The sequence below is a fragment of the Indicator indicator genome, chromosome 1 (genome assembly GCF_027791375.1).
Source record: "Indicator indicator isolate 239-I01 chromosome 1, UM_Iind_1.1, whole genome shotgun sequence".
NCBI lineage: Eukaryota > Metazoa > Chordata > Aves > Piciformes > Indicatoridae > Indicator > Indicator indicator.
Window position 1 is genome coordinate 117,453,306 of NC_072010.1, and position 26,400 is coordinate 117,479,705.

At 42.9% G+C, this 26,400-nt stretch overlaps 2 protein-coding genes across 2 annotated transcripts in view; one reads left to right on the forward strand and one right to left on the reverse strand.

Annotated features, from left to right (window-relative positions):
* Positions 1 to 4,114: 4,114 nt before the first annotated feature.
* RSPH1 (radial spoke head component 1) lies at positions 4,115 to 9,099 on the reverse strand. The gene is made up of 8 exons (XM_054394749.1): positions 9,049 to 9,099; positions 8,329 to 8,442; positions 8,107 to 8,212; positions 6,855 to 6,945; positions 6,483 to 6,618; positions 6,113 to 6,184; positions 4,409 to 4,561; positions 4,115 to 4,138 (listed from the first exon to the last, which is right to left on the reverse strand). The coding sequence occupies exons 1-8, from the start codon at positions 9,097 to 9,099 to the stop codon at positions 4,115 to 4,117; spliced, it is 747 nt and encodes a 248-aa protein (XP_054250724.1).
* A 14,382-nt stretch (positions 9,100 to 23,481) lies between these two features.
* SLC37A1 (solute carrier family 37 member 1) overlaps positions 23,482 to 26,400 on the forward strand; it is a 38,734-nt gene continuing 35,815 nt past the window's right edge. Inside the window, exons 1-3 of the mRNA XM_054394853.1 lie at positions 23,482 to 23,537; positions 25,169 to 25,250; positions 26,091 to 26,217. Coding sequence (XP_054250828.1) covers positions 23,482 to 23,537; positions 25,169 to 25,250; positions 26,091 to 26,217 — 265 coding nt within the window. The remainder of the gene's footprint in view (positions 23,538 to 25,168; positions 25,251 to 26,090; positions 26,218 to 26,400) is intronic.

A 26,400-nucleotide genomic window follows, 5' to 3' on the forward strand; every position in this document is an offset into this window, starting at 1 on the left:
AATTATTTATAAAATGCCATTTGATTCTGGTAGTTTCTAGGGGCCTTCTGCAGCTGCTATCTCCTGCTGGCTGCTTGCTGATTGACAGGTTCTTGATTTAAAAGGAGCTACACGTTCAATCATTAACTGCCTGCTGATTAGGGGGTGTTAGACTGGGTTTTATTTGCTCTGTGGGGATTCTGGTTCAGCTGGGAGATGGGAATACAGCAAGCAGAGTTTTTGGTAATCTGTGTGGGTGCTGGAGAAAGGCAGAAATTCTCCTCCAGACAACACGGGACTGTGCAAAAATGTTGACAAGGTACGGGTGAAGAAAGTACCCTTGGCATGTCGGTGGTGCCAGCCTAGACATGGCTTGGGCATGGACATGTTATGTCTGTGTTTCTCATGGGGCTGCAGGTGATGGGTTTCCCTCCTGCATGAGGTGTGTAGAGATCCAGGTGCTCTGTGTCCAAGGACTTGCAGAAGTTGTCATGCAGACAGCTCACTACTAAGGATAAACGGACTGTCGGCATGGTCCCTGTGCTGGAACACACGGAGCATTGCTATACTATGGACAATATGCTGGGTGAGAGCTTATGGATCAGCAAGGGTGTTAAGTATGGCAGAGTGCTGGGAATTTGTTGCAGATCTGATTCCTCATGCTGATCAGTACACAGTCTCCTTTAAACAGCTTAAGGAAGGCTACATGGTAAGCAGACACTTGGCTGCAACACACACACCAAAAAAACCCCAACCCAAAACAAAAGTAGCAGTATACAGAAAGTGGAAGCAAAAACAGACTGAAAAGGAAGAATTTAAAAACACTGTGCCAGTGTGTTAGGAATGCAAAACTCAGTTCACATTGGCAAGGGGAGGTTTAGGGCAATAAGAGTTTCTACATGAACAATGCAGGCCTGTAATTGGTGATCTAGTGACAGGGGATACACATAGATGAGAGAAGCCCAGTGCTGCCTTTGTCTTCACAAGCAGAACCCTAAGTCTTCGTGCCCAGAGGCAGGGTTCAAGCAAAAGAAGAACTACCAGTAGTGGGAGAAAATTGAGTTTGCTTCTGCAAACCTGTAAGGACACAACTTCATGAATGCAGAATAAACCTGCACCAAATTCTGCAGCTGACTTCTGTACCTGCTGCACGAAGTAAAGAAAGTTGTTGGGAGACTGTGCACCCTGAAATCATGGAAGTTCCAGAAATAAATATTCCAGACAGAACATTGACAGAAATGTTTTATTCAAAGTATCTGAACTCAACTTTTTATTAATAAAACTATTGCAGGTTTATCATAATAAATTATTTACTCCGAAATCTCCTTTTTGGCTCTTTCTTTTTAGCTATATCAAATTACTCTGCTTCCTTTGATTCATCCTCCTTATCTTCTGTACTAGTAGTTCCTGTGGAGGTGAAGACAGTACAGAGAGATGCATTTTATTATTAAAGTAGTTGAAAGTAATCCTTTGAACCTAGCACATCATTCTAGGACTATGCCCTCTGATTCAGACCTCCTTCCTCACTTCCTTTCACTGTCAATACTCAAACTTAACTGTTCCACACTGTTTGTCAGCTGCCAGACAGACTTGGTGCACACATACTGACTGCCAGCCAGCCCATATGTAACACTCTAATAGCCAAAGAACATCTCCTACTTAGACAGTATCTCAAGAAATGTGGAGCAACAGGGATGGAATTCCTGTGTTGAAAAAATTATGGCAATGGGAAAGAGAATATAAGGTTGTAAGAAAACAGATTTTGTTACATCTGCTCTTCACAGTATGCATATTTTCTTCACATAATTTCTTACTATAACATACTCTTGCTAAAGACAAGGGGAGCAATATGTTTTCTCATTAATCTTACTGCTGAAAAATGTATAAAATCATCCAGCTCTCTGATAACAGAAACAGAGCTGGAAGGAAATTTGACACCTATCACATTCCAATGTTGTCTTGCATTGGTCTCTAAACCAAGGCTGTCTCTGACAGATACTTGACTCCATTTGTTCTGTAAAAAAACCCCAACACAAGAAACAATCAAAACAGTTTCATTGTGGTGGGCCAGAAAATTTATGAGAATTAAGTTCAGTCAAAATGGTTATTTGAGTCTGTGGTAGTTTTAGGCTGTACCTTTAAATTTTTCCACAGATCTTGAACAGAAAGTGGTAAAATGTAAACAAATCACTATTAGGTGTATAAAGGAAAACAATGATAGTTCTAAACAATCCCATTGGAGAGATATGTACAGTAAGAATTAGTTTGGTAAACTTTCTCTCTTTTGGCTTCTTTGCTCTGGGAGATACTAACTTTTGTGCTGTGCTGGCTTCTGCTTGACCTTGGCTGCATTGTTTTAGCTGAATCTAACAAAATAACTCTCTGCTCTTTTCTCTTGTCCCTTTGTGTCCAAGAGGGTAGAGGGGGGGCAGGGAGGGAGAAGCTATTAGCTCCTCTGGTTTTTGGCCAGAGGGGTTCTTGTGCTGTTTATATACTGTAAATATCTCTAAATGTTGTAAAAACTGTATATTTTGTACACATTCATTGCATTTCATTGTAGATTGTAGTTCTGCTTGTAAATACAGTTTCATTTGCTTCCAGCTGGGCTGGTCTGGCAAATTTAATGTTGGGGGGAATTTTCAACCCAGAGTCATGCTCAATGAACTTTTGCCAAATCCAAAGCAGAGCTATGCAGGAGACCTGCTGATATTTCAGTTGGATATGATCCAGTCCCAGGGATCCTGTACAATGTCAGTCCTACACATCAGATCAGCTAGCTGGCTAGTTTGGCTAAAGCAGGAGAACACCTTCAGAGGTGATGACTAAAAAATGCTAGGAAATAAACTACACAAATTCCAAGAGCTGACCTAAATGTTTAGAGTACACATCCAGGCATTTTTGTATGGCTTAATAGCCTTATTGATCCCTGTGGATAGTGCTTTGCTTTGACTTATTGTAAAATGGACTGATTACAAATGGACACCTTCATCTTATGTTCTGTACATCTATATGTAAGCTTGTCTATGTTAACAATAAATACAAACAACACAACTGGGTGGAAGCTATAGGCCAAATATGCACAAACACAGATGAATCCTTTTGTTGCTTCTTGGTAATCTGGCACTCAGAACAGGCTTCTGAACTGCCTGGAAGATAACCTGAGCATCTGAGTTCCAGATCTCTTTGGTTTATAGGAGAAACAAACCAACCAGAGACAATTCAAACTGTAATGCATAACAGTATTAAAAATTTGTTTCCTCAGGTTTGTTTTGCTTGCTTTTGAACTTCAGCTGAGGGAATAAGAAGTTCCATTCATGAGAGAAAAGTGGGGTGCTCAAAAACCCCTACATGTCATAGAGTCTGAAATCTTCTCTCACATTTTTGTAATAAAAAAACGTTTGCAAGTGCAATCACTCACAAGCTCAGCTCTGCAAGTGCTGTCAGCTCTACATGCATAGATAATGCTGCACAGAAGTGTCACTTCTAATTTGTGCTGTAACAGTAGAGGAACTTGACTGTCAAAACTACTTTGCATATCTAGTGGACTGCTCCCCTTATGAAGGGTAGATATCCCTGTGGTCTCTTTGGTTTGATCAATGGACCTCTCAGCAGCAGCATGACTTCAGCTGATTGACATGCAGCATTTAAAACCCTGATTCACTTACATTAACTTTATTTCTACTACTATTATTATTATTGTTATTGCAACAATGCATGCTCCATTCCTCACCTTGATGCTCCTGATCTTCATTTTCTTCTTCCTCTTTGCTTTCCCCCTCTGCCTCTCCTGGATCCCTTCCTGGGTTAAGAGTTTCATGAAGAGAAGATTCATCATCCATACCCTCAGCAGACTCATCAGTGGCTGAAATATGAGAAATTAGAAATATCACAGAGAATTAATTTTACAAATTTGCACTCAGCCTTTTTTTCCATGCAGTAGCTGGGAACTCTTACTTAAGTTTGCTGCAGCCTTTACTCACATGAGATATCCCACGAATCTTCTCTAACTGTTTGTAATCAAGTTTGTATTGGTATGCATGATAAGCAGGTTCCCCAAGGCAGTTGTATCTCATTACACTATGTGAGTTAAAAGAGGTACATGCATATTGTGTAGTTTATGAATAGATGTGGAAGTTTATAGCATTCCATATGTAGTAAACTATAGAAAAACAACAACAACAAAAATCCAAACACAAATAGCATTTAAAAAAAACCCTGAAAACAAATTAACAAAACAAAACAAAAACCCCCAAACCTCTCACACCACTTGATATTAAACCTCAAAAACCATTTCAAGGCACAGTTAAAGCATGGAGTTTCCAGCTGTCCAGTAGAACAAACCTGCAATTGGTGGTTTTTCCTCCTCTTCAGTTACTGCTGCTTCTGCTCTTTCTTCCACTGCTTCTGGTGCAGCTGCTTCTGCTGTTACCAGGGAGGCTTCTCTGGGAGAAGGTGGATTTTCCCCATGAGGGGTCCAGAATGTTAATTTGGTAATTTCTGATGCCTTCCATTTTGGTTCAACAAGTAATGAGGGTTCATCCTCTTCTTCTTCTTCTTCTTCTTCTTCTTCCTCTCCTTTATCCTAGAAAACAACTCATGAAATCCAACATCTCATCTTACATATATTACAGCAGTAACCAAGATAATGATTTTGTACACTAAAACCTCTTTATCTGGGCTCAAAATAGCAATGATGTGTCCTTTTAAAGTTTTTTACAGGTGGAAGAACTTCAGCAGCTGCAAATCTTGGAAGAAAACTACACTTTGTACATTGATGAAGTCAGCTGGCTGTTACTAATGATCAGTTCTTGCCAGATTACTTTCTTCAAAGTTTTGTCTCTCTCTTAAGCAAAATGTCTTTATTCTATCCAAATATGAAGGACTCTTAGTAATAGAATCATTATCTGTACTGCTAGCTGATTTATGTTTTTTAAATTGGTCATCTTCTGCAATTACTTCAACTAAGTTTAATCTTTATGTTCAATCTTACTTTAGTGACAGCAGTGTCCTTTGCTTTACACAATCACTACAGCATTTACAAGAGAAGACGTTCATGTTCCTGAGAGTAATGATTTTTGGAAGCCAAGTGGCTTCTTAAGAACCTTGGGTTCTTAAGTTCATGTTTCAACTCCAATATGAATGGCCTGATATTCCAAAATCACCCCATCAAACAGTTCCCAGCTTTGGCAAAGGTACTAAATACTCATCACTTTGGATATTTATATGAATCTGACACTTAATTTGGGCCAGAAAAGATAAGCTGTCTCCATGTTTTGCAAATCTATCACTAATGGCAGGAAATGATATTGTCCTTGTCTCGATAGACATTGCTGCATTGGCAAATTTTCAGAGTGTGTAATGGGAGCTAACGGTTCAGACAACAGAGGTAGCAAACTATAAGGTGAAATGCAGCATATTTTCCTGAAATCAAAACAGAAATGTGAAGATAATTCTTTTATTGCTATAGCTGGTTTGCACCACATTAATAAGAAACATTTCAAAACATTTCTGCGTGAAGGAGAAGGAAAACCAGGCCCTGACCCCAGATGCTCCCTCCAGTTATTAGGAGCTGTGACTGTTAATCTCCTTCCAGGAGCAGGACACACCATGGGAGAGATTTCCAAAACACAAATCTGCTAGAAATTACCATTTGTATGGATAGCATCAAAAAATTCAGAAATGTAAGAAATTTTGTTCTCTTTGGGTTTGGTTTGGTTTGGTTTGGTTTGGTTTGGTTTGGTTTGGTTTGGTTTGGTTTGGTTTGGTTTGGTTTTTTCTGGTATTCAGAACAAAATGGAATGCAGGCTAAACATCCAGACAAATACATTCACATTATTCTGTGTGTTTTGAAACTTCTAATGTCTTAAGAAGGTCCTAATTCTGCTAAACTTTAAGCAAAAAGGACTTCTGTCTGCAAGTAATGCAAAAATGACACCTTGTACTTGTCAAAGCTTACACAGTAGAGAAGTTAAAGCAAAAAGCAGAAGGAAATCTCATTTAGTTCATAAGAACGTACAAGTTTCTACTCTTTTTAATTGGTTAGAACTACTTCAACATCAGTATCTATTAGGCATTTTATAGATTAGATTTACTTACTTCTCTGATATTCAGTGTAATTTTCACTATTTTTTACCTGCTTTGCTTGTATGTATTCACCATGCTGCTCACAACCAATATCAAAGACGTATTTGCCACGACCTACAGGCTGCACAGAGATACAAAAAGTGAGCAGAGTTATAAAGTTAGTATATTCTAAACATATAAATGTAAAATATCCTTTGCTATGAAATTCCTACGACAGTCAATAGCAATATAGTTTGCAAGCAAAGTTGCAGAGAAATTTGGCATTCTATTCTATAGGTTAATTCTATGTTACACTTAAGGTACAAGAAGTACTACAAAAGATCAGGAGCCTAGCTTCCTATTTTAAGTCAAACCAGACCATATCAAGGCAATTCCATCCTAACTGTTCAGATTCATAGAAAGATTTTCAACACACTTACATTTCCTCTCAAAAACCTGCCCTTAAATCTGTGGTTTAGATGGATAAGTTCTGCTTGTCCTTCCTGGATTCCATTTGCCCAGCCACCGACATACTTAGATCCTGTGTCTTTATAGACATATGTACCTTGGCCATGCCTAAGGAGAAAATGATCATTTTGGTTTATATTAGGAATATTAAGAATTTAGGATGTTGTTACACTTAAGGGATTAAAACTATATTATTGAAGTAGCTGAAATGACTTAAATTGGACTGAGTTGCCAAAGTCATCCAGCAGACCATGGTTTGCTGCAGTCAGTCATGCTTTGAAAGAAACCTTTGCATTTTAACGCCATTGGGTGAGTTGAAACACAACTGTAAGAATGAAACAAACCTATTGTGGTTAAACCATTCTCCAGTATAGGTGTCTCCATTTGCATATGTATACACTCCATAGCCATGTCTCTGGTCATCCACCCAGTCTCCTTTAATGGGAACACGATAAAAACAGTGAGATGTGTTTTATTTTATTGTGTGATATTCTATTGTGCAATTCACTTTGTAAAGTTATCCTACATTAATCATCAGAGAAGGAAAGAAAGCTTTGACACCATTGTGACTCCCTACCATTCCTTACACCATTCCTTACTCTAAACCCTTGCTCTTTTGAATTCTGTATGTCCCTCTCCCCATGCATTTGTGCAGCTGACAGTCCTCCATTTCATTTTGTCTATCACAATCTCTCTCCGTTATCACTCTCCATTATCATTATGAACACAAGAAACCATGTAACAACCTGCTCCTATCTTTAAATTTGGTAATGCATTACAGTTGCATTAGACAATGTGACACTTCCACTCAAATAAAAAGAGGGACTACTTTATTTTGACTTATCTGCTAAAATTGTCCTGTCAGTCATGGGGCATATAGACTCAAAATGATGCTAGGTTGTGTGCCTTAATTACTTTTCAATAATAATAATAATAATAATAATAATAATAATAATAATAATAATAATAATAATAATAATAATAATAATAGTCATGTGTTTGTAGGCTCCCATAAGGCAGGAATGGGTTGTTCTTTTTGCTCTCTACTTCTAGCTCTCACAATATGAATGTTCTTTCTTGCCTAGCTTAGAAAGGAGGGGTGGGGGAGGAATAAGTGTCTCTTGAAGCCTAACTGATATTCAGAATGTTTCAGGTACTCTCCTGGAAGAAGTGAATGAGTTTCAACTTCTTCAGATCTCAGAGGCATCCCAGTCCCTAAGTACTCTGATCTGTACACTGGTTTTTAAGGATGAACTTAATAAAGTCCTAAAATACTTCATACTAAACACATGTGGTTCTAACAATTACTCAGAAATAATGAACCATACTTTCTTCTATCAGGATGGAATTGATTTTATAAAAGATACTTAATATTTTTCAGTACTTAGAACATCTCACAGAATCACAGAATCACAGAAACATTCAGGTTGGGAAAGGTTTCCCCTTTAAGAGAAATAAAAAGAAAACAGTTTGTAGCAAAATTATCTTCTTAAAAGAATACATTCTCAAATTCACTGTCTCCTTGCATTTGGAGAGTGAGGGTTGACTGTGTCCTTTCAGTTACAGAAATCCTTGCAACTGTGTTCCATGTTTTACCTTCATATTTTGATCCATCTGGATAAAAGAAAATACCCTTGCCATGCTTTTTGTTCTGAAGATACTCTCCAGTGTAGTAAGCACCATTTTTAAATCTGTAGATCCCCTGAAACATATTTGGTATAGATAAAATATCTGTCAGTTCTCAGTCTTGTTTCAACATAGTGCCCAGAACTGCTGAAACATCAGCATAACCTCCACTGCCTTCTGTCACTGTTTTACCTGTCCACTTCTGAAACCATTTTCATACTCTCCATCATATGTATCACCATTTGGTAGGCGTGCTTTGCCACGTCCGTGTCGCTCACCTTCCGCATTGCGTTCACCATCATACTCCTGAGCAAATGTGGAGGAAAAAAAAAAAAAAGGTGTTCAAGAGCCTTAGACCTGACTGACTCTAATCTCATTAGAAAGCAGTTTTTTGCTCAAAGCTATTCCAGTCCGGTTTGAAACAGAAACTGCAGAAGCACCTGGCCAACAGATGTATTGTTTATGCAGACCCTTGCAGCAGATCTCGGCACCCACAGGCTTTCCTCACGTCATGGCACTCTACTAGAAAGTATGGATGATTTATTTTCATCCAGTGGAGAAAGCCAGGCAGATCCCAGCTGAAACGGTACAGCCCCGCTTCCAGAACTCCCTTTGCGCACGGAAGAAGTGACTCGGGAGCTCTCCCAGGCTCGGCATGGCCGGCGGACACTGTTTAGGACACCGTGATCGGTAACGTCCTCTCTTCCCTTCCCCGCTGGCCATCCCCAACCCCCTGCCCTAGGCGCCCGTGGCTGTGAGTCACTTGGCGCCCCGCCTGTCCCCGGCTCCCTCGGCGGCTGATGCTTCCAAACGGGGTGAGCTACTTGCCGCAGCAGGGGCCGGGAGACGAGGCAGGGCTGCCTCCGCCCGTGCTGCTAAGCCGCCAGCGACACCCTGGCTTCCCCGACGGACCCCTATATCGGTCTCAGCCTCCTCAATCCCCTCCGAGCTCAGGTCCGACATGGCCGCGGCGTCGCCGTTGCCAAGGCAACCAAGGAGAGCCGGGGGGGGCGGGGTGGGGGGGTGGGGCGGGCCACCGCCGCCGGCCGTTGCTGCCACGGCAACCAGCGCCCGTCGGGGCGCGCGGGGCGTTCGCGCTGCTGTCCCCGGTGCTGAGAGCAATGGCTGGTCCCGCCCCTCACCGCGCGGTGGCGGCGGGCAGCAGGCTGCGAGCTGCGGGCAGCGGACAGCGGGGCCGCCCCGTCGCAGAATCGCCGCTGAGGAGAAGCACCGGCGGCCCGAGCTGTAATCGGGAGTGTAGAGCATCGCCTCCCCAGGAGGCTTCTAGGGCTGCTTGGTGGCTCTCGACTCAGCAGTCCTTGGAGGGATGCAGCAACCATCACAGCAGTGCCGGGTCAATAAACTATGGGGAGGATAGGGTTGGTGTGTCGCCTTTCCCCAGCATCGATCTCCTTTCTTGAGCTTAGCTTTTCCTGACCTGTACCTTTAGTGTCTTGAAACAGGCTGGTGACGTTTGAGATGGGTTCCTGAGGGCCAGATTGTGCTTGATGAACCTGCAACAAGGTGGATCTCCTTCTGCTTAGTGGATAAGAGAAAGGCTGTACCTGTTTTCTATGTGGACTCTAGTAAGGCCTGCCTCCCACACTGTCTCCCACAGCATCCTTTTGGAGAAACTGGCTGCTCATGGCTTGGATGGGGGATGCTTCACTGGGTGAAAAATTGGCAGGCTGGCCAGGCCCAAAGATTTTTGGGGAATGGAGTTAAACTCAGTTTAAGCCAGTCACTACTGCTGACCAGGGTTCAGTACTGGGGCCATCTTTATCATTGATCTGGATTAAATTGTAGGGTTATTTCTCTTTCCAGCTCATCCCCAGCATTTGACTAGGGAGGCCTAATTTGCATAATGGCTATACTGTGAATAAGTAACTGCAGTATGTCAAATACTGCTCTGATTGCTTACCTCCTGCAGATCTGGGGACACGCATACATGATCTGAAACATAGTCTGCACATTTCCTCCTTTCTCATCGTGATGCCCAAGTTTCTTCTTTCACTGAAGGATGGTTAAATTATTTTATCTATGATAAGGTAATGTCTCTAATTATAAAACTGGTTATGGTGTCTGTGAGTGGCATGTTCATTATTAGCAGGCACTGCAGCTCAGAGTTGTTGGGGAGAATATGTTTGGGATGCATATAGAAATGCTCTCTGTTAAGCTCAATGACAAAAATAACCAGATATGTCTTTTGCCTTCAAGGTTGACCTAGCCCAGGGATGAGCTGTGACACAAACAGGAAGCAGTGGCATGCTGTCAGAAACACTCCCACTAATGATCACTAACTGCTCCTCTCTCTGTGTTGTTTCAGAATCCTTTAAGGAGGAAAGAGTCTGAAGGAGAAGAAGTTCATTTTCCCTGGAAAGCAGCCAAGAACTATTTATTTATAAAATTTACACTGTTCTGAACCTTGAAGTGGCAGATAGCAGGAATGTGTGTATGGCAGGATCACATAAATGAGGGTGGCATCATTTAAAGTTTTATACTCTTAGAAACTGGCCTGTGAGGACAACTACAGCTTATACAGATGCCTATAATTAATGACAAGGAGGATACATTTTGTAGTTCCAGCCTTCCAGTTGCATTTGGGTGTGTTTCAGGTTAAAGTTAAGCCTTAAGTACATTACTAATGAAGGAAGGGCTGCTATCATCCTTATTGTCTTGTTCTTTGTCTTTCCATCAAAGGACCAACATAACACCAAAAATATTCTTGAGTTACTGCTGATCTTGTACACAAATTTCATTTGGCAAAAGGCCTGAGAGCTGCTTATCTACTCTGCTCCTACTGCTGGCTCAGCTGGCAGTTGCTGGCACTGACTGCCAGTCACACTGACAGGAGAGAGCAGCAGCTGCCAGAGCTTCAAGCTGCCATGGAGAAGCTCCTGGTTTGCAGTTTGAGCAGAAGCCCCACAGGGAGAGAGCTACAGAGAAAGCAGAAACCATTGCTGCCAGAGGTGCCTAGAAACAGGGAAAGACAGTGACCTGGCAAAGCAAAAGGCTGCTAAATACAGCATCCTGTAAGGTGCCTTCTGTAGGTGAGGACAGCCCTGGATGTCCTTTTATCCTACTTTGCAAGTCCTCACTTCGAATTTAGCCAGAGAGCTCCTCTGTAGGGAGGAATAGCCAAAGGGACTTTTAAGGCGTGCTATGCTCCTGACTCTTTTTGGACTTTAACCTGTGTTAGGAGGGGGAAGACTTTTGGCAGTGCAGAGGTTTTTGCAGGGAAAATGCTGCTGTGTGAGACCTGACTTCAGGGGCTTCTTCCAGCACTGAGAGGGCTTTGAAAACATGCATTGCATAATGGACATTAGAGATAACAGTACTGTTTGGTCACCCCTGCACTGCAATCAGTGTCATGCTCCAGAGGGCGGATAACAATGCAGTAGGGTGGCACACATTACCTCTGATGTGGTATAAAGGTGGCATGCTTCTGAGAGGTCTCTGCTCTATGCCCCTGTCCTACCATGCATCCTTCTTTCAGGGCTAATGCCTTTATGGATCAGCTTTCTCCATTTGGTCAGCCATATGGCTCTAGGGAGCCACCTTTTCAAATTCTGACATCAAAATGAATAGGCAGAGTGGAGGTAATTCACTTAATTCCCAGGCTGGTTTTCCCACTTCACATATCATTCAATTGTTACTGACAGAGATGGTTACTTTGTTAGGCCTAGTCCTTGGGAACTGAAAGCAGTTTGAGTTTTGCTCTGGGCTGAATTAGAGATGCAAATGACCATTTATTGCTTTTGGCAGGGCAGACCTGAGCAAGATTATGTCTTCTGACAGGAATTTAAAGGACATAAATCTGCAGGGAAATGTTTTGTTATGTCTTAGAAGATAGTAATTGACATCTTTTTCTTTATAAAAGATAAAAGCACTGTCTAATACAGTGCATGATCATACCAAATACCAAAAAACTATAAACTGGAGCTGTCAGGAAAAAGTTAATGAAATCAGCTCTCTTCCTCTGGAAATTTAAATATAAACCAGGTTGATTTCATCCGCCTTTTGGAGGAAAACTGTAGGATTAAAGAATTAAAATAAAAGGGAGTTCTTGTTATTCTGCAATACACACTATGGGACAGAGTCAAAGAATTCAAAATATTTTCTTAGATTATGGGAGCAAATGATGGACAAAGTGGAATTCACTGTCACTAACTTCCATATAGGATTTTTCACTCTGGTTCAGAATAAAGGTAGATTCTGAAATGTCAAAATCCTTTACAAAATGGCAACTTCTCCTTTTAAACCCTCTACAGGCAAAACGAAAGCTGCTTAGTATGTTTGTATGCTGAGTAAAGATAGCCTCTTTCTGTGCTCATAACCAAGCCAGAAAAACAAGTAAATGACCTTTCTAGCCACTTAAGTTACAACTGCCTCCAAGTACAATTAATACTGGGATATCCTGAAGGCAGGATGATTAGAAGAAAGGCAGCTTTTATGAAAGCTGTTCTTGAAATATTAGGAATACTTTTTTGCATCTTGGCTAAATATAACATTCCATTTCCCTCCTGCAAAATATCCAAGGAAAAGCATTCTGCTCTATTTATACCCTTGACTTCCACTTCTCTGACCTTACTGCCCATTTTGAAGCACATTCCACTCCTCAGAATGGAATTTGGGAGAATTGTCAAGGTTTTTGTTTTGTTTTTTGTTTTTTTTTTTTTTTTTTGTTTTTTTTTTTTTACCTAAGGGGGTCTTCCTTTCCACTAAAGTACAATAGGGACATAGACAGATCACTTCTGCTCCCTTGAGGAAATTGTTTCTTATGTCTTTTCTCAAGGGTTTATGGCAGCCAGCATTACTACAGCTACCACGAAAGCAGCTGGCATTCATGAGATTTAAAAATGTCTTATGTGGTCAGTATAAGAATAAAGCAGTGTTACTACTACATTTTTCTCTACTTTTCTCCGGAAATAGGTTTTGTTTATTTAGTGAAACCTCAGCTTCTTTATTTAGGCATAGATTGTAATGACATAAAGCTGACGCAGCCCAGTCCTTTTGTTCCTACCACGTAAGGCAACTCAAGAGTGAATTCAATAGAGAAGAATGAAACAATTGAGGTAGAGGGGACTAAGTGGCTGCCTCTTTATTCCTGTCAGTTTGAATACCTTTGTACTTCATCTTCTTATACATGACTTGTAAGGTATTTTCTTTAGTGTGAACTCTGTTCTGGTCGACTTTCTATTTGAGCACAGCATTTGTAACTGTTCTGGTATTTGATTTCTATTAAAATATGCTTCAGTCCTCCCTTCTATAACTACCCTCCAGTGATCAAGTCTGCAAGCATGAAGAAATGAAATCTATCAGTAGTCTGCCTGTCTATTTCAATCTATTTACTCCTCAGCAATTCTTTTCATAGCAATTTCTTGCACTTCCACTCAGCTCTCCCGGAAATTTAAGAAGAGTAGAAAGAAATGCAAAGTAACATACTCCCACTTGCTGCTGGAAGTAGAATTAAATTCTTCAGGATATGTTCCTCAAAATAGATGTTCTTCTTTTGATGGTATATAGAGAGTCATAGATTCATAGAATGGTTTCGGTTGGAAGGGACCTTAAAGATTGCCTAGTTCCCCATGTCAGATTCCACTACCACAATATGGCTTGGTTGTGTGTTGTGGTTTTTTGATTTTGTTCTGTGATCTTGGTGCATTCTTGTTAATTTTTTTGTGAGCAGGAGGCTGAAGATATGGGAACTGATCTGGATCTCTAACCAGAAAACCTCCATCCTAGCTACAGGGGCCACTGATCACATGCAGCAGCTCTGCCCAGGACTCCCTCCAGCAGATCCTATCCCAGTAGACACCACTGTTGCTACAACTATTTTTTTTCACAGATCTTTCCTTAGATTACATGAGGTGATTTAACAGTCCTATGCTGTACCCCTCTGGAAAGACTTGGGAAGAGTCAGAGTAGCATACTGTCAGCACCATTGGTCTCGTTTTTCTGATTGAAACCAGAGAGTGATAGGCAACTCAAGTGTTCACATAAATGCTATTATTTTTAAATGTCCCCTGATGTCAGAGCAGTATGTCTTTATGTAAGAGGCCTGAAGGCAGTTTAACTGATCCTCCCTCTCCATGTTCCACAGGCTACAGGGGTTTTTCTTCATAAGTAGTCCTTAGTATTTAGGTACCATCCCGCTCCAGCTGGGCAAAAGGCTGTGCTGGCATAGCGGTCTCTTTTGTTAAAGCTGGTCTCTTTTCCTGAAGCTACTAGCTCTCTGGCAAGCTAGATGTGATGAAAATACCAGTCTGGAAACTATGTAGTCATATTAGTGTGAAGCTGTGCCAGCACTAAAATTTTTCATCAACAGGCAGGCAGGCAGGACATACTCAGCTAGATACCTTCCAGATGACAGACAGCTTACCTCCATCCCTGAGTGTGACCATAGCAGGACTGTACCTGTCTGCTCCCACACATACAGACACAGCTTTCACGGACTCTTTCTTTCTTTTTTTTTTTTTTTTTTTGGCTCTGTGTGTGTGCTTTTGGATATTTTTTTCTGTCTGTCAAAGCTCAATGGCAGGTTATATTTGGATTGCACCCAGTGTTGATGTGAATTGTTTATATCATATCCCAGCTGCTCTGTTGGGATAACAAAGCATGTAAAACTAACAAAGGCAACTAAAAGCAGCAATTATAGCATTCCTGAGAATCCTGCTCCTTGTGTGGAATAAAGTCTAAGTAAATACTGCTTTATATATGTATATATATATAGCAAAACACTATTTAAGAACCCACTGTTGTGTAAAGAAGTGATGAACTTTTATGAACAAAGAGATCACTCACTGGGTAAACAGAGGAGCCTTTTCCACCTGTGCAATTATCAATCATAAAATATATTTATCAAGGGGAAATCCTGCTTGACTAATCTGATAGCATTCTATGATGCTACAACTGAATGGGTAGATTCAGGGAGACCAATGGATGTAGTCTACCTGGACCTTAGCAAGGCCTTTGACACTGTCTCCCATGACATCCTAGTGAGTAAGCTCAGGAAGTGTGGGATGGAAGAACAGACAGTGAGGTGGATTAGGAACTGGTTACAAGACAGAGTTCAAAGTGTGGTGGTTAATGGTGCCAGGTCCAGCTGGAGAGCTGTAACTAGTGGGGTCCCTCAGGGATCAGTGCTGGGTCCAGTGCTGTTCAACATCTTCATCAATGACATTGATGAGGGAACAGAGTGTCTGCTCAGCAAGTTTGCTGATGACACCAACCTGGCAGGCTTGGCTAATACAGCTGAAGGCTGTGCAGCCATCCAGTGTGACTTGGACAGACTGGAGAGCTGGGCAAAGAGGAACCTAATGAGGTTCAACAAGGACAAGTGCAGAGTCCTGCATCTGGGGAAGAATAATAAACTGCACCAGTACAGGTTGGGAGGTGATCTGCTAGAGAGAAGCCCTGTGGAGAGGGACCTGGGAGTTCTGCTGGATAACAAGTTATCCATGGGACAGCAATGTGCCCTTGTGGCCAAGAAGGCCAATGGGATCCTGGGGTGTATTAAGAAGAGTGTGTCCAGCACATCGAGGGAGGTTCTTCTCCCCCTCTACTCTGCCCTGGTGAGACCTCATCTCGAGTACTGTGTTCAGTTTTGGGCTCCCCAGTTTAGGAGGGACAGGGATCTGCTGGAAAGGGTCCAGCGGAGGGCTACGAGGATGATTAAGGGGGCTGGAGCATGTGCCTTATGAGGAGAGGCTGAGGGACCTGGAGCTTTATAGTCTGGAAAAGAGAAGACTTAGAGGGGATTTAATAAATGTTTATAAATATCTGAGGGCTGGGTGTCAGGAGGGAGGGGACAGGCTCTTCTCACTTGCTCCCTTCGATAGGACAAGGAGCAATGGACGTAAGCTGTAGCACAGGAGGTTTCACTTCAACACAGGGGGGAAGTTCTTTACTGTAAGGGTCACAGACCACTGGAACAGGCTCCCCAGAGAGGTTGTGGAGTCTCCTTCTCTGGAGACTTTCAAGGCCCATCTGGATGCATTCCTCTGTGACCTGACCTAGATTGTATGGTCCTGCTCTGGCAGGGGGTTTGGACTCGATGATCTCCTTGGGTCTCTTCCAACCTCTAACATCCTGTGATCCTGTGATTTGTGCAGCTTACTGGAAAGAAACACATTAAACAGCTAAAGGAATCAATAATCAGCATTCAGACTTCTGTTCAGCCAGCATCACATGTTCAGCAAAGGAAAGATTATACTGACATCCACTGACTTCAAAGTGGTTTGCTACAGCAGGACTTGAGGAGTTAAAAGCACCAGTTTTGTTTAGTGCAAGCAAAATTCAACTGTCAGCCAGGAAATTAGATTATCTTTTCCAAGAGAAGCATCAGCAGAAGCATACATAAGCATCTGTCAACTCATACATCTTTACTTGTTTGGTTTTGCAGACAGTGCCCTTTCCTATTCGCTTTAGTATGAACAATATCAAAAGCTTAGAAAGCCAAGCTGCTGCCACACTTACTACCCAATACAACCATTTACTTGACCGTGTCCTTCATTTGTACTTCCTTCTAGAAAGGAACTTGCAAAATGTCCTATTTTTAGAAAAATAAAAACAGAGGCTCTAGATCACATACAGTTTTTTAAAATTACTTTTTCTCATGTTGTTTTTTACCCACTTACTCCTGGTTGTAGCCCACTTTTTATCTCTGATACACCTCTGTCCTTGCACCAGCAGGCCATTGTGCAACCAGCAGCACAAGCTCATGCTGCTCCTTCTCCCTGCACTCTTATTTGATGGCTTCTGGCAACTCTAGCTGCTGGTGCCCAGCGCTGGCATAGCAGAGAGAGCAGCTGTGCCAAGTGTGGCCACCAGCAGCTTTCAGTGATGTTAGAGGAATGGATTATGAGCGACCTTCATTTTAATGGGAGATACAGTTTCTGCTTTAAGTAGGAAAAATATCACCTGTTTCTGTGGCTGTTTGGCTCATGCTTTTTGCAAGCTGCCTGTAACCAAAAATAGAAAGATACTCAAGCAAGGTTAAATAGTTTAAGGAACTTTAAAAGGGCCAAGCCAACATATATGTAAAAAAAATATGAGGATCCCTGTGATGATGATAGTTGTTACAATTTGGGATAGCTAATCATGTATGCAAGCAAATGCACTGTGATGGGTCTGACCTTTTCTGCTGTTAAGAGACAAATCTTCATTTCTCTGTGTGTATGTGTGCGTGTCACTCAGAATAGATGGTGTCTGGGTGCCCTCCCGTGCTGCTGCGGAAGTGCAGTCACATGATCCATGCCAACCACTGTTCCTGTAAAAGCAGTCCCTGACTAGTTCTGTCTCTACTAAATGGTTGCTAGAGCAAAAATGACATAGATCCATATAAGAGTTTGGGTTGGAAGGGACCTTAAAACATCATCTAGTTCCAAACCCCCACCATGGGCAGGGACACCTCCACCACACAAAGTGGCTCAAGGCTTCATCCAAACCTACACAAACATACACACTCTGCTCTGGCTGTAATTACCCCATCTATATCTGGTGCTACTGTGTGCTTTCTCAGCCCAGAACATAAATGTCCCCTCTATAAGACATTTCCATCACACACCATCATACAAGGGACAATAAACACGGGGAGGTAAAGCAGCTCTAGGACCAGCATGTCTACACTTCATCTTCAAGTGTTAAGTCTGCTAAACCTAGTCCTATTGCCCAGGGCATCAGCTGTTTCAGCTGAGCTGGGAGAGCTTGGGGCAGATACTTTTTATTTTGGATTCACAAGGGGCATGGGACCATACTGTCAAAAAGCAACCATGCACACTGGATGAAACTGGGTAGATGAGGTGAAGTCTTTTTTTTTTTTCTAATCTGTGGTTCACTGATTACAAATCTCAGTTACAAGGATACAGGCCTGAGGAGGAATTAACATCTGCAAGTGACAAAAGTATCAGATTGTGCAACACCCACCTGGATTTGCAATGGTCTGGGTGCACCTTGGAGACCCTAGTTCTGTAAGCCTTATCATAAAGAGAAGGGCTTGTTTAGTGACTGGGAGAAGGGTGCCACTAGGATGGTGGAGCAAAGTGTTTGAAATGTGAGCCCTCAGTAACATCTTGCTGCAAGTTAAAGCATTTTTTTACTGGTATTACTAGAAAAGGCAAGTACAGGACTACAAAGAAGAAGCAAAATGAAACTGAGCAATTTAGTGACTGCCTTAAGTGGCTCACTGATGCCAGGCAGGTGATATTCCACAAGGAGCAAAGTTATACAAACAAATGAAGCCTGCACAACGTAACTGTTAGCAGCTACTCAGTATTGGATGAATTAAGCAGCATAGGACTATCCGCACTGGTGATGTGGTCACAAATGCACCTGCAGCTAGAAGTACGGATTTCTGTAAGCTTTGAAATATATATAGTTGCCGAAAATGAAAACGCACTGCAGGATTAGGAAACCATAAGGCAAATAAAATGAATACATTGTTTCGCTTTTGATGAAGCACCCCCGAATTTTTCCTTAGTTTTCAGATGTCCTGCTGCGTGATTTCTTAAACATCTGTAGTTTGACACCAGCAATGCCCTCGCGTATTTCCAGGCAGGCAACTGGCAGTCTCTCAGTGAAGCGACGGTGCGCACCCACCCGGCCCGGGGCCTGCCTGAGGATCGCTCTGCCCATGCCGCGCAGCGCAGACAGAGTTCAGCCGCCCCCAGGCACCCACTCTAGAGCTAGAGGCCACTGCGGTGACAGGCGGGTCGGCGGGGACAGCAAGTAGCGCCAGCACAAGCAGCAGCTTTCTCTCCCCAGCGGTCTGGGGCCCCGCCGACAAGCCACCGCCCCCTCAGCGGCGAGGCCCGGGGAGTCCTCGCAGGCTTCGCCGACCCTGAGATGCGGCCCGGAGCCTTCGCGGGACGCTGCCGGGACGCGCCAGACCATGCCGTGGCTCCTACCAGCCGCCCCGGCCCAGCGTAGAGTGTCTAACTGCCCGCCGAGCCCAGCTGTGCCGCGGCCCGCCCAGCCGCTGCCGGGCGCCCTCCTCCTCCGCGGCGGGGAGGGGCCCTGGCAGACCGGTCCCGCCGCGTAGCTCCCGCGGCCGGGCAGTGATCCGCAGCCGCGCCCGGCCCGGCGGAGGCCAGACAGGAAGAAGGAAGCTACCGGCGACGGGAGGGCAAGGGCAGCTATAGCGGGTGAGCTTGTCGGGAGGGGGGGAGGCCGTGCACCTGCCATGCCCGCAGCGGGGGCGGAGCGGGGGAGTCACCGCCGCTTCCCGCCTGTGCGGCGGCCCCTACGCCCGCAGGACTGCTTGGGAGGGGGGCGCCGGTCCTGACTGTCCGCTGGTAGGCGTTGGGAAGGCAGCCGTAGGGGCTGGGGCATTCACCTTCCCGGCCATCACCACCCTCGGCTCTCCCCTTTCTTTTCGTCACCTTTTGTCTTCTCCGGTCTACTTCTTCTAGGGCTTGGGATCCCCCGAGACACCCTTCGTCCGCCCCAGGCGGCGGGGTCAGGCCCTATAGCCGGGTAGGATTATTTTGGGAGCACCTCAAGGTTTCATTGTTAGCGACGGGAGCAGCCGTAGGCTTTCTGCCCTTAAGGGTGCGCGGCTGCAGGCAAGAGCCCGTGAGCAGTTGCAACCTAGGGGCAGAGCCCTGCCCTCGGCGCATCGACCAGCCTGACACCTTCGTGGGGTGTGAGCAGGGGCACCTGGAGGCCACAGCACCTCGTATTATTGTGGAAGGCCTGCCCAGGGAGAGGCATGTGCTCGCCACTTTCCCATTGCGTGGCTCCTGGCCCGGCCCCGCAGGACCACTGGGTGAGGGTGTGCTGTTCTTCACCTGGACTAGACATTTAGGGAGCCTGGGGGGCTGCCCGGGCTTCCAAGGGGTATTCTCGTGTCGCAGTGGCTCCCAGTGTAGCACGGTCGGCGATGTGGGATCCCGGGACCCAGGTGGGGATTAACTGTGCCTTCACAAGGACTCTCGTCCCCTGTAGCCAAGCCAGGATTAACTGCTTTTTGCTTTCTGTACAAAGTGGAAATCATATGGCCATTTAAGGGCCAAAGCTGATGGATTTAGCAGTCTGTGGCTCAGGTGCAGAGCACAATATACATTTCATCTGCGTGTGTCTAAAGGTCTTTTGAATCCTTTAAGAATGCCCTGATGCGGACTTGTATTGCCCACTGTCTGCATGCACAGAATTAATGCCTGCCCTCCAGGGAAGCTGTGCATAATGGGGCAGGGGACAGACCGGAGTTTCACTCCATCTCCCTCGCACATTGCACAGCTGAGCCAAGGTTCGCAGTATTTGCTGTGGCGAAAGCCAGTTCACAAATGGCTGTGTTTTCCTGAAAGAGGGAGGGAGCTATGTTTCAGCCAGTGCGGTTGAAAGCTTGAAGAAGCAATAAGAAGTTTGAAAGGTAAATACAGATTCAAAGTAAGTACCAAAATGCTGCTTTATGCTTTGCAATACAACAAGGAAGAAGTGAAAGTATTTACTGTCAGATAACAATAGCTGGTGAAGATGAAAGAGCATAAAACTAATTCAAGTGATTGAATTGGAGCTTGCCCCTTGGCCTTCATTAGTAAAATGGAAATGTTAACGGTGTATTGGTAAACTACCAGTTATGTGTTGTAGGCTGCCAATGCCATAGCTGAGGACTAACTTGGTTTTAAACTCTGGTTTCATCTGCAGCAGGATGCGATTTTTATAACCCTTTATCACAAGTTTTATTGCCACATGTTTCTTTGCTTTTATGGAGGAAATTTTATTTATTAGAAGCACATGAATGTCAGAGGAACTTAGGGGTGTTTGGGAACAGAAATAAGTAAACGAGACCTTGGGTCTCTCTGCCTGAACTAGATAAAAAGAAACAGGCCCCTGTAGAGCTAAGGTGCAGCTCTCTGAATGCTGGTAATAGTCTAGTTGTCTTGGCTAGGCCTTGTGACTGGATTTACAGCAAGGAATACATGGTGTATGATCTGTGCCATGGGTTCACAAATGTTCAACCTTGTGTGACCACTTAGCATTGAAACTGTTTGTAGGATGTATGAAGTCTTTTTCGTCATATTCTAAAGCTGTTAAATAGTAACCTCTTAAATGCTTTTCTGTGATGATAATTGCCTTATACCATTATGTTTAAATGATCCTTATAAGAGGTTTATGACCTCAAGTTCTTGTTCTTTGCTGGCTGCTGAGCTTTTTTCCAATATATATCTGTGTCTCCTCACTTAGTGTTGTCAGTTAAATAATAGTTTCAGTGTTTGGCATAACTCTGAGAGAGGGGAAATGAGATTTGGGATCACCCTGAAATAGATCTGTTACTGTTGGAAGAAAAAATTCACTGCTACTGTCAGCTGCTTGGGCCTTCCTCCTTTTCTGTAAAAGCTGGAGCTTCCCCTGGAGTTGTCCACAATTCATGTCAACCGAACAAGAAATTAGTGACAAGCAGTTGTTGGTTTCAAATGAGAGTTCAGCTGACCTAACTAGCTAGCCATGGCTGTAAGGGACAGTCCCACTTTTACTCCCTGCCTGTATGCTCACCCTACTTTAAATTCATCCTGCATGATGATTTCATGGCCACAGAGTGAATTAATATTGACTATTGGATCAGTAGTTTCTCAGGGCAGGTTCTGTGGTGGATCAACCGCTTGAACCATTGCTGTGTAACTACAAGGTCTGACACAGAGGGAGGGACCTACAGCTGAGGGTGAAGAGGGGAGGAGTGTAGGGCTGCACTTTCCTTAACCTGTAACCTCAGGAGGTGGGAATGATTATGGGGTTTGCTGATCAATTGCACAACCAGTTGTCTGATTCAGGGCAAGAGGAAGGAGGTGGAACATGCCAAACTAGATTATCAAGTCAGTTGACGCTTAAGGGAGGGTGGTGTCAAGCTGAATGGAGACACTGGGGAAAAAAATAAAGATATGACAAATATGTGTTAGCATAACGGAGCAGACCATGGATCTTTTGGTGGAATATTTTGTTATGTGAAGAGGTGATAGTTTTCCTCCATTCCTGGGAAAAAAAGCCTGTGTGCATTGTGAAGCTTTCAAGTTTCTAGGTCTGACAACAGCAGATACTGCCTGCTGTCATAATTTAGCTGACTGATGAGAAGTAGTTTTGTTTTCTTTAGTCAGATGTGGCAGTAAAGATGAGAGGAGAGAGGTTCGCACCTTTGCCTGCCCTGTAGCAGCCTCTAAAATTTCCAGGTTAAGACAAAACCCTTAGTCTTGGCAGGTGTGTTTTCTTCAAAGTAGGGTTTTCTTTAGGTCACCTTCTGTTGTTCACCAGGAGAGCATGCTCTGCTGTTAGGACACAGGAAGGCTCGGTCTGCATGCATGAGTTGCAGTCACACCTTTTGCCTACAGTGCCTTTTGTCATCTTACTGACAGCTGTTGGCTCACCCTTACTGAGAAGTAACAGTGCAGCTAGTTCCTGTTGCAGTAGTTATGCTAAAGGGTAACATGCGTCTTTTTCTGTTAAAGGACTTTGGCCCAAGTTTGAACAAACAGGAGGAAATCTACACTGTTTTAAACCAAACTGAACCGATGCTGCTACAGTCTCTTCCCTGCACGTCATGTACGCACGTGAACCTGCCTTCTGAGGGCTGGATGAGCTGGTGTAGGGAGCTCAAGTGGTGAAAAAACTTCTTTTCCATGCACTGATACTGGGAAAGGGAAATCAGGCGGAAAAGGAAGTGCTGGTCAAGTTTTACTGGCAGCATTTGTTCAGCAGCATCCACTCTCAAGCTGGAAGAGTCTCTGTTCTTGGCTGAAACACTGCAGTCATTTCTGAACAAACTTCAACCTCAGGAATGTTTCTGATATGTTAAAATACATCTTTGTAAGGTGAGGACTTGCCTATTTGCAGTCGTTCTGAGACGAGCAGAGTGTTTTGATGTCATCTGGCTTTGGATCATGTTCTCAGTGCATCTTTCTCTTGTGTTCACACTGCTTTATACAGTGATGAGTTCTTAAAATAGATTATACATTGTAAGATTCAGAACAGGCTGTGATTTATGTTAGCTTAAAATTCTCCATTACACTTTCAATGTCTATAAGGTTAGTTATGGTAATTACTTGTCTCTGAAATAGAAAATTGCTGATTCAAATATTATGATAAGAAAAAAATATTACAGTAACTTGATAAGGGAAACTGATAAGTAAATTTCTTATCTGAAGATCAGCAATTAACAAAGGCAGTGTGAAGAGTCTGCCACGTCGTGACAAACAAGTGACAGGGAGATCAACTCAGCGTCAGATCTTCCACGTTTGTTAGCAGCCTACCATTGCACGCTTTGGGAGGAACGTCGTTACACATTCTGAAGAACAGATTGCATTGTTACAAGTGCATAATTGTGTGACCTAAAATTTGATACCAGCTGTAGAGTAGATGGCTCAGCTTCCTCCCGGGATTCGCTTCATCACTTCATTTTCACGAGATCAGTGGTAAGTCTTGATTTATTACTAAGGTGGTGGTCTTTGTTTTGGACAATGTGAGTTTGTGTTTGGGGAAGGTGATACTGTTGCCCTGCTGTATTTTTGCCTTTTTATTGCTTGGTATTTAAAAAGTGAGATACTTTGTCAGAATAACCCACGCAGACCCTTACTAGTCCAGTGTGGTAGAGAATAAAGCCTTTTGTCCTTTTATTTGCAAGGCATGCTTTTGAAGGGATAAATGTGAGATTATTGTTTTTTCAGACTATAGGGTGGGAGGGGTGTTTGAGATTAGCTTTCTTTTCTTAACAAGAAGTGAATGTTCTCCCCCATAAATTTGATGTGTAATACAGACTTATACAATGACAGTTGTATGTTTTAGTTCTTGTTACTATGATAAAGCACAAAAAAGTCCCCATGAAACAAAACCCAAAACCTTTTTGCTGTAGGAAAACTAATCCACAAAGCTGGATGGCATCAGTTCTTGTGCTTTCTGAGTCAGTTGTGTGTAAATAACAGAAAAATAACAAAGACCAAGCACTTCCCATCTGAGCAATTTTATCACATGCTTTCTCTAGTAGAGCAGCAAAGACAAAGTCATTTCAGTGTCATTATTTGTGAGGGTGTTTTCAGTTAGGGAGTTGAATAACTCAGTTTGCAGGATATCTCACTTCTTGTTTGAATACCTCTGTGAATATGCCAGAACTATAAAACAAGACCATTGTAATGTAAAAGTTTATAAGGCAGAAGGTGATTGAAAAAAGATGTGTGATATCACATCTTTGTATGTCTATATATACTTTCATTTGTAGATCTTAATTTTAAAATTAAGACTAGAAGGAGCCAGGAGATAGACACTGATCTGTGTGGTGTTAAAAGCACAAATCCACAAAACACTGTCCTCCTGAAAGAGCTGAAATGTGCTGCAAGCAGAGAATAGAATAGATCCAGCTGTTATCTTTGTTTAGCACTTGCAGTGACAGGGACTTTGAGATGCGCTTTTAGTTCAGATGGACTGCAGAGAAAAACCTGAGGATGCCAGTGGAGTACAAGGGAAAATTCCTTCTCAGTCTCAAAGCTGTTTATTATGTTCTTGTGCACCAGCTGACAGTACAAGTTCATTATCAGTCCCCCTGTTCATCTCTAGAAATTGCTGATTTCTGTTGGTACGGAGCAAGGCAGAAGTAAAGCAAAATCTTAAAAGCAGTAAGAAAGAAGTAATAACCCACAGTAGCCAGACTGACAATTTACAGAGCTGTCACTTATGTCCTAATTGTACCAGAAAACTGCATGAGACAGTGAAATGTGAAATCTGATTGTCAGTATGTTTAATGTACTGCCTTGTTTACAGCCCCCAAAGAAAGGCTGTAAACCAGGCAGATCAATGCTGTGGACTCCAGATTACTGCCATGTTCTCCTGCCCGTACCTGTGTGCTACCAAGCACCCTCCCAAAGCTAGATCAGAGCAGACGTTAAGCGGTGTAACTGCCTGGGTGGTTCTTCAGGCTGTGGGAGAACAAAAAACAAAGTTAGCTTCCACTATTGCAGGATTACCAGTGTCTTGTGTAATGTTGTTTGAAACTTAGGGCTAAAAGTAAACCTGAATGAAATAATTTTCAAATACTCTTTGTTTTACCTTGTAGGTATAGAGCCTTCATTTTCTCCCTCACTTTCTTCTTGTATGCCAGCTTCCATTTATCAAGGAAACCTATTAGTATAGTTAAGGTAAGCAAGGCTGTGTCCTTGTTTAAACATCCTTCTGTTACCATCAAACACGGAAGTACTTGTCTTTTTCAGCATTTCCTTTTGTGGAAGGCAGTGTTAAACTTTAACTTGGAATGGTTTAAAAGATGAAAAGCTGATAAAGCTAGTACATAGTGATGTTTAATTGATAAACTTTAGTGAGACCACACCTAGAATATTGCATATACATCTTATCTTTAGACTTACGACTTGAAAAAGCTATGTGAAATAGCATATGTGAAAGCATGTAAAATAATCAAATTGTGGATATTTCAGAGTGCACAGGTTTACATTCATATGTTTGAGAGAAGTTGTTCATTCCTGATGAGTTAAATGTGATAAAATTCCACTGGCATTTACAAGGCTGTTCCAAGCACTGTTGAACACTGTAGCCAAAGTTGTGTACAGTTGTGACTGCTCCCAGTGAAGCTGGTGGCAAAATATGATATACTTGTAGGCTTGTTAGTTTAATCTTTGGCCTGTGTAACTTTGCCAAACACAAATCAAATCCCCCAGAGCTGTATTGTACATGACTGATGAGTCATGGTTGGCAAGATAGTTTGATGTTAGCGAAGAATTTTGACATTCTGCGGTATCAGAAACACCAGTTCCCTACACCATGTTGTTTCTAACCACATAATTACTATGTAAGGTAATGGTGGCCTCACCCAGCAAAACACCAAGCAATTAATAATGGCTAACAATTTTACAGGCTTCACTGAGTTTGACACAGGTTCATAGGGAGCTAGCATTGTTCAGTTAGTTGCTGTATGTGGATTAACAGTCACAAGTGAAAATTTAATTTTCAAATTTCTGTATCAGGGAGAGCTCCATAAGCATTGTGCTGTTTCACATGAAGTTGAACTCAACTCCTTCAAAGAAAATGCTGCTCAGATTCAGCCTGTCAAAAAGCCATCTAATATGTCTCAGTGTGGTTGGGAGCCATTTGGTAAGGGTTGTTTAGTTTTTTCCTTTGTTTGTTTGTTTTCTTTCATAATAATGCTCTGATATTCATAATTAGATTATTTGCCTCTTGCTATTTCTTCTTTGTGTGTGGAAGGATTCAGTAAATGTGTATGGGGTGTGTTTTCTTTACCATATTCTCATTAATTTTTCCAAAGAACGTTAAGTT

Bases quoted from the DNA above. Each gene is read 5' to 3' on its own strand.
- RSPH1 (XM_054394749.1), bottom strand. From the start codon at position 9,099: ATGTCGGACCTGAGCTCGGAGGGGATTGAGGAGGCTGAGACCGATATA. The intron at 4,562-6,112 runs GTAAAAAATAGT...GTTGTTTTCTAG, and splicing joins AATACATACAAGCAAAGCAG to GATAAAGGAGAGGAAGAAGA. The intron at 4,139-4,408 runs GTAACAGCAGAA...GTTTTTCTATAG, and splicing joins CTCCCAGAGAAGCCTCCCTG to TTTACTACATATGGAATGCT.